This window comes from Triticum aestivum, chromosome 2A, assembly GCF_018294505.1.
Source record: "Triticum aestivum cultivar Chinese Spring chromosome 2A, IWGSC CS RefSeq v2.1, whole genome shotgun sequence".
NCBI classification, from domain to species: Eukaryota; Viridiplantae; Streptophyta; class Magnoliopsida; order Poales; family Poaceae; genus Triticum; species Triticum aestivum.
Window position 1 is genome coordinate 120,803,461 of NC_057797.1, and position 8,348 is coordinate 120,811,808.

The window sequence follows — 8,348 nt, forward strand, 5'->3', positions numbered from 1 at the left end:
TACCATGATTATTGCTAGATGTTGACGAAGACTCTAAAATTCTTGAAAATTCTAGGGCCCCCACCTTTTAACACAAAGATGGCATCTAGGGGCAAGGGTACCAAAACTTCCTTGCGGCGGCAGCTATTATTGGGAGTAACTGAGCTGGGCTCATCTGTGGGATTACCGATAGCTCTTGATGTTTTTTCTTTTTTTTAGAATATTTTCTTTTTGTCCTCCTTTGATTTACATGAATTTTGTAGAAATTTTGAATGATGTAAATTTTGTAGGAAATTTTTCTTTGAAGCCCTTTGGTTCGTAGGTATAGAATCCTATTCCTATAAAGAATATACTCTTTGTATTTCAAAGGGGGGAAACATTATCCTTGACTCAAAGAAAAGAAAATCCAATCTTATGAACCAAAATACTCCCTCCAGCCCAAATTAATTGACACAGACTTAGTACAAAGTTGGAGGGAGTAACATTTCTTTTTGAGAAACATGAACCAAATAACATACATGTCTTTCGTACGAGATACATTTTTTTTTAGGGATTCCTACGAGATACATTTTTTTGAGACAATCCTACGAGATACATGAACTTTTTGAGTCAGATGAAAAGACCGGACCATCAAGCCGAAACATAAACGGCCGTGTCGTCATAGCCCGGCCCAAAACAACCTACCTTTCCTGTTCTTCCGAGGGTACTTGGGGGGGCCAGTCTCTTTTTCCTCGTAGATAGACCACGCCCACCAGCTCTACCCTCCGGTCGTTTCGCTCTCCCCTCTAGCTCGCAGCCGCCGCGCGTGACTCCAGATCTCCCGCGGCGCGACCATGGCGGCGGAAGGCAAGGTCCCGACGCTGGCCGAGGTAAGGGAAACCACACCCCCATCCGTATGCACTCTGCCCTCTTATTAGCTTAGGGTTTCCCTATGTGATTACGCGGCCGCTCCGGGGGATCGGTGCCGTGCCCCGGCCAGATCCGGCGATTTTTATCACCCCGTGGCCGGATTTGGGCCGAGAGATGGAAGTAGAATCGCACTGGTAGGTTTAGGGGTCAAGTGCCAGTGGCTTCTGTGTTTGCGATTGGAGCTGATTGGGTTATAATTGATGTTCGCTGCTGTCGAAATAACCTCATCCAGGTTCTGTGCCGTCAGATTTTGTTGTTATTCTGCGCTACTTTGGTGCGCACGAAGACACCGCTCCATAGAATTTGGCAGATTTTCATAGGTTCGGAAGAGAGCAGTGCCTGTTTTGGCTTTACAACAATTTTTAGTTGCCTGAGTTGTAGAGTTGGATTGATGTTATGCTTTTATATTTTTGTGTGTTGTATACACTGTTGTATATGATTTGCTAGTGTGACACTATTTCTGTAATTACAAGTAAAAGTGACTGTGATCTTCATCCTTCCCCCCTATGGAGGTGGTGGTTGAGATTATAGTTGAACCTTTTCCATGCATAAAAATGTATAACCCGTGAACCACTGCAACTGAGAACATGAGCTGTACTTGTAAGGTTGGAGGTGCTTGCATCTGTTCCTTGCTCCTGCACCAGTTAATATGATGTATGAACTCATGCCGATCATCTGCTTGCTTAGATTTGGAGCCGTATACAAGAGATTTGTTAGCCTGCGATTGGATCCCTAGCATGAATTTTAATTTCTGTATTTTTGTGTGCTCATTTCATGAATCAAAGCTGACTTCTCTGTCGCTAGTTGTTCATACTGAAATTGATATTTCATGCTCCAGACCTAGTTTTGAGAACTTGAAATCCGCCCTTGCGCAGGAATATTCACTCCCACCCAAGGAGGTCCCTGTGGAAAAACCAGCTGAGGAGAAATCTGCTACGATCACTGAGGCCTCACCAGCTGATGAGCCTGCTGCTGATGTTGAGGAAAAAAGTGAAACTCCTGAGGTGAAAGAGCCAGAAGCGGAAGAAACTGTTCCTGCTGCAGAGGAAAGCGATGCGGCTCCTGAGGAAACTGAAGAGAAACCAGAAATTGTGGTATGATATTACTAACTAGTGGCAAATAATAACATCTATAACTCTTAAGTCATTGCTAAACATATGCTGAAATACAGATTGAGACGGCTCCAGCAGATTTTCGTTTCCCCACAACAAATCAAACAAGACATTGCTTCACACGCTATGTTGAATACCATAGGTATGGTCCCGCCCTTTCGCCTCTTGGAAATGGTAAATTGTTAGTGCATTTGGATCATGGACAAGAACTGTTGTTTTGTGGCAGGTGCGTAGCTGCAAAAGGAGATGATGCTCCTGAGTGTGAAAAGTTTGCAAAGTACTACCGATCACTATGCCCAAGTGAATGGGTATGTACTTTGTTTCATGCCTTACTTTCTCTCCACTGCTGCTCGACAGTTTTCCCTGAGATGATGAGATTGGTGTTTTCTATAGCATATGGAGATTTGGTAGTTAGCTTATGTTTCCCTGCTTACCTTGAACTTGGCTAGCAGTGTTGTAATTATCCGAGGACTTCCATTAGATCCTGAAACCTTCCTCATGCAGCAATAAAGTGTTTATCATTTGATAAACCCAAACCTTTTCGTGTCAGGCTTATTCTCTCCAGTCTTCCTTTAGCCATACATATCCTTTCTGGTCAAGAGTTGCTGTTAATGTAGCAGTGTCTTTACCGAGTCCGCACGTCCTGAACCTGGGTACATATAAACCCGCTTTTCAAAAATATATTTTAAACGCGTTTTGAAATGTCAAAAAATTCAGTGCGTGCATGTTCGCAAACTATGTCCGTGGCACAAAGTTTTGTGAAAAAAGGTCTTTATTTTTTTTCTCTGCAAAAAAGACAAATTTTAGTGTTTCTAAATAGCGTTCCACGACACAATGTTGTCTTTTTTGCACAGGCCAGAAAAAAAGTTGTTTTTCCGTGAAACTTTCTGCACACACATAGAATATGGAGATGTGCGCATGCACTTTTTCCAGAATTTTTTGGCATTTCAAAATTTGTTTTCCAAAGTGGGTTCATCCATGTACTTCCCTGTCTTTACCTTGGTTCGCCAGGAGTTGGTTCGTTGAGTTGCATGGTTGATGTTGTAGTCTGCATGAGATTTGGAGAACTCAGAAACCTTGCAAAATTAACATCTGTGAATTAAAAACCTGATACTTCATGGCTTATGATAATTTTGCTTAGATGGTTTCCATATGAAATTATCTTTGTGGGTAGGCTTTAGCTCATATATTGCTGTGCTATGTAGAATGTCTAGGATGATTGGTGAACCTTTTTTACGTGGTCTTGATGGCTATCTTTCCGAGCTGGTGGCATTTGAGCTTGCATAGGCTATTCACAAATTGATTCATTTATTAGTAGATCTCAAGCTTCACTTATATCGCCTATGATTAGGTGGTTACAGAGAAAGGTACCCCTTTTCACAACACGGCCTTCCTCAGTTTGATAACATGGCTATGTTTTATACAGGTTGAACGTTGGAACGAGCAACGGGAGAATGGTACGTTCCCTGGACCCCTGTAAGCTTCAGTGGCGCTGGAAGGACAAACATGCCATCATCCCCACCTCCCTGGTGACTGGACAAAGTTACTTTGTGCCGAGAATTCGTCACCTTCCTTTCCTTTTTGAGGACTACTTACAAATAAGTTTTTGACTTGATGTAAGCTGAAGGTGCTGCCCATCAGTTTCTCCCAACGATCATTCACTGGATTTTATACAACATCCACCTTTGGAATTTGACTGAACTTGCTGTTTTGCGTGGCACGGTTCAAGGCGGTCATTTTGGTTGCACAGGAAATTTCTAAACCGCATGGAATAAAATTAGCAACCTAGTTCTAGCAGGGCCGATGTTTCTGAAACCCATTTCATTTCTCCTGTCTTCTAAGTAGTACATTTTATTTGGTTATATAGCTTATAGCACATATAATCTGCATAAAGGAGGCAATGACCTGCTTCTTAATTCACAAGGCATTGTGTTTACTTGAAATTTGGTGTGGTTACTATATATCAGTCTTTCTTGTGCTGGAATGTGAAAAGTAGCTCTCTATTCAAAACGACGCTGGCCTATTGAAGCACATGCTGCTGAAAAGTAGACTTGGAGTTAGCTCTACTAGGAGGGGGTATGTTCGAATGGTGTCCAATACTTCTGTAGTCATGGTCAGGTTGGTGTTTGTCTAGATGGTTGCCAATATTTCGGTCTGCCAATGACAATTTGGCAACTCAACCTCATTTTTCTAGCCAATGTTAGTCAAGCTACGGGTAAATAAAAGCCTGACCAAAATATTGGCTAGCCAAATACAGTATTTAGTAGGGCTAACTTGGGCTCAAACTAAGCACCCTTGTGAGATGAGGAGATGAACGCCCTGAGTGGGTTAGCCAAATATTAACTTGGCTATGGTAGTTCGTTGAACTTGCCTTCTTGATGCTTCTTTGTGTCTCCACAAGATCACCGGCCTCCTTGATGCTTGTTTGCGTCTCCACAAGATCACCGACCTCCTCAACTCGGGATCATCCTCCCTCTCATTATCTTCCTCGCATGACCATCAACCATGGACATCTTTATGTTATCGAGGCCAAGTATGTGCGATTCATCCAACTGATACATGGAGCTTTTACTCCTTCGAGGCAGGAAGAGGAGGCATCACGGGTGGGAGAGAGAGGAGGGAATAGTTTGCTAAGAAGTGGTGGCGGATGCTCAAAATTGAGAGTGGGGGAGATTTTTTGGCTTACCTTTTACTCCCTCCGTTCCAAATTACTCGTCGCAGAAATGGATATATCTAGAACTAAAATACATCTAGATACATCCATACCCGCGACAAGTAATTCGGAACGGAGGGAGTAGAAGTTAATAGTTTGAGACTTTGGTTAGGTGCGTCTTAACTCCTCAAAACAGAATCTTTTGAGGAGTTAGCCGTTTTTGAGAGTTTGGCTAGAGATGCTCTAACAACCTAAAGTTGTCTAAAGCTTCAAATTAAACCATTTACTAAAGAAAAAAGGGGTAGGAGCTGCGCGCCTGAGCCATTCGTCTCAAGATGTTACTCTCTGTTGTACGGTTGTACAATTACTCTGAAGTGGTAAGTTGATGATATGGTTTTAGGGGAGATCAAGCTTTGTGTAGTGTTACTTTGTCTATAGCTCTTGCATACAGTGCAAGAAACCCAACGGGAACAAGCTCTTGAGGTTGTTTGAGTTGTTACTCTCTTAGATCTATTCCATTTTATTGTGTTCCTTGGAGATGCTTGTGAGTTTTTTCTTTTCTTTTGGCGTTGAGATGCTTTTGAGTTCATTATGAGTTTTCTAGACCAGTAAGTGACATTTAAAAGAGTTTTCACTCATATTTGTTAGTTGGTGTTGCTTACGACTGTTTATTCCCATTTCTAGAACAACATAGCCCTAGTAAGCTCATATTTTGAAAGCTCGTTAATTGGATTTGATAATGAAGCATACATGCAGAACATTCTTCTGTGCAGTAAAGTGCGCTAAAAAAATATATCTTGGAAAAAGATGTGTACCCTCACAAGGTAAATTATAGAGCACTAAAACTTATTTCCTTTACATGTTGCCAAAAATACCCTCATAAGGCAAATTATAGAACACTAAAACTTATTTCCTTTACACAATGCCAAAAATGACTCTCATGAACACATTAGACTCAATTGATATGACTAATCGTTTGTAAACATCTATTCTAAACATCTAGTTGTCCAAGTATTCTTCGATGTTCTCTCACACTAATTGTTACACATACTTCATTCATCAAAATTCAAAATAAAAGATAATATGTGGTGATGTGGTCAGGTACCGAAAATCATTGATGCAAAGTCCTGGCGAACATCCAATTCTGGGCCCGGGCTCATCTGCATCCGATGAACAGTAAAATTAAAAAAACTGGTTTTTTTTCATATAAGATATTTTGGTGCGTGAGGTATGTGCCAAATTTCAAAGCATTTGAACATCTGAATAGCTCTAAAAAAATCGAGTCCAAACAGTAAACTTTTCCACGGACTCGAAATTTGTCTTTTTGCTTAGAGCTACTCAGACATTAAAATTCTCTGAAATTTGGCAGGGACATCACGCTCTCAGTTATCTTTCTTCACCAAAAAAAATAATCAGATTTTCTAAAATTTAATTAGTATTTAAAGATTTTTTTGTTCACTCACGAGCTCATCTTGAGCCTGAGAGCCAAAACGCCTCCCTCATAGTCCTGGTCACTACTTTATTTTGGAGATAGTCCCACAGCCCACTCACCTACCTTTGCGTTGTATGCCTTACTCCTAGTCTTGTCATGGAAGATGTACAAAACATTGACACCCATATATACCATACTTCTTCACTCTTCTACTTAGCGATACATCCTCACGTGACTCTCTTTCCCACCCAAACACAATGCTAGATATTGCTTGACATGTTTGTATCCCGACCACATATAGAAATGAAAGGTGTCGGGAATTTTTCAACAACATCGAATCTTGCTGACACTACCAGATTATTTTTCAGCATTTCTTCTGATGGGGTTCGAGGTACCACGATATGCACAAGCCGTAGCTCCTCGGACTTCACGGAGTTCAAGAAGCTTCATGGACTGCGTTGCGCTGAAGCAGTTCGGTCCTAGGCTATCCTAATGCCATGAGCATAGCCGGTGACTAGGTTAAAGACGACCCTTCAGGGACGCGAGTTGAGGAAGTTTGCACATCGTCCAACCAATGGCATTTGTGTATTCGTTGGTTTGGACGTGTTGTAGTTCAAACTGCAGCGTAAGAAGTAGCTGCCGTTTGGCCAGAAACGCCCACGGTAAAAAAGGAACAATCCCAGTAACTTTCCCACACACGCGTCAGTCTATTGTAAATCACCAGAAGAAGAAAAAAGAAAAAACAACACAAGAAAAAAAAATGAAATCCCAAACCCTTGCAGGCAGTCTTAGTTATTTTGAAAGCTCATTATTTGGATTTGATAATTTTTTTTTGAAGAGAGGCAAAAGATTTGCCTCTCTTCATTTAATAAGAGGAATAGAGTTTATGGTTATGTTACAACACAGACAGCGCCGCAACAACACAAGTGTATGTGACCAACTACTCTCGCGTCATCAAGTATCCCAACTTTCTAGCACCCGCAGTTACCCAAAGCATGGCCTCCTTCTTGATGTTGGCGAGTAGGACCGTTGGTGGGGCACTCTTGTGAAGGAACACTCGCGTATTCCTCTCATTCCAAATTTGTTGGAAATGGAGCAAGAACACCTTTTTGGGATGCGCCATGGGTGAATGACCGCAAGCCTAGGGACATTGCACCTCTAATTTTCGAATGGAGGCTACATGCAGAACACTCTTCCGCGTGGCAAAGCACGCTAAACACCTGCAATTTTTTAGAGCTTGGAAAAATTGTGTGTATCGTCAGAGGGCAAATTATAGAGCACTAAACTTATTTCCTCTACACATTACAAAAAATGACTCTCACTCATGAACACGTTAGACTTGATTGATATGACTAAATGTTTGTAAACATTCATTCCGAACATCTTGTTTTGCAAGTATTCTTCGATGTTCTCTCACACTAATTGTTACACATACTTCATTCATCAAATTTCAAAATAAAAGATAATATGTGGTGATGTGGTCACGTACCAAAAATCATTGATGCATAGTCCTGGTCACTTTATTTTGGGGATACTCCCATAGCCCACTCACCAACTTTTGTGTTGTATACCTTACTCCTGGTCGTGTCATGGAAGATGTACAAAACAATGACACTCATATATACCATACTTCTTCACTCTTCTACTTAGCGATCGATCCTTATGCGACCCTCCTTCCCAGCCAAACACAATGCTAGATATTCCTTGACATGTTTGTATCCTGATCAAACATAGAAATGAAAGGTGTCGGGAATTTTTCAACAACATCCAATCCTGCTAATGCAACCACATTATTTCTCAGCATTTCTTATGCTGGGATTCGAGGTACGATGATCTACTGGTGTTGTAGCTGCTCGGACTTTTACAGAGTTCAAGCATCATGGACTATGTAACCTAATCAACAACTCGTGGCTGTGTCAACGCCTTCACGAGCTGCGATCTGGTTTACGCCGGCGCCTTCAAGTAAATAATTAAAGATGCGAGTTGAGAAGGTTTGCATGTTATCCAACCAGGATTGGTGGCTCCGAGTGGATAGCTAATAGCCAATGGCATTCGTGTATGCATCGACGTGTTGTAGTTCTAGCTATCGGGTGTGTGGCTGAGTTCAAGACTCCTGTAGCGTAAAACATAGCTGTCATTTGGTCAATCCGTAACAAACTCTAAATTTGACTATTATCCCTTTTGTTGTCCGACCACTACTGTTGTCGTGCCTAAACTCTGTTCTTCTTTTCTAGTCTCTTGTTTTATCTATTTCTTTCCTAAG

General features: G+C 41.5%; 1 protein-coding gene across 1 annotated transcript; it reads left to right on the forward strand.

The window, feature by feature from the left end:
• The first annotated feature begins 632 nt into the window (after window positions 1-632).
• Window positions 633-3,701, forward strand: LOC123187913 (cytochrome c oxidase subunit 6b-1). The gene is made up of 5 exons (XM_044599906.1): window positions 633-848; window positions 1,764-1,982; window positions 2,060-2,142; window positions 2,227-2,308; window positions 3,427-3,701. Exons 1-5 carry the CDS (start codon window positions 813-815, stop codon window positions 3,478-3,480), a joined length of 474 nt encoding a protein of 157 aa, XP_044455841.1. The 5' UTR covers window positions 633-812; the 3' UTR covers window positions 3,481-3,701.
• Window positions 3,702-8,348: the final 4,647 nt, after the last annotated feature.

Coding starts and splice junctions, on each gene's coding strand:
- LOC123187913 (XM_044599906.1), top strand. CDS start 813: ATGGCGGCGGAAGGCAAGGTCCCGACGCTGGCCGAG. Junction 849..1,763: donor AGGTCCCGACGCTGGCCGAG/GTAAGGGAAACC, acceptor GCCCTTGCGCAG/GAATATTCACTCCCACCCAA. Junction 2,143..2,226: donor CGCTATGTTGAATACCATAG/GTATGGTCCCGC, acceptor GTTTTGTGGCAG/GTGCGTAGCTGCAAAAGGAG.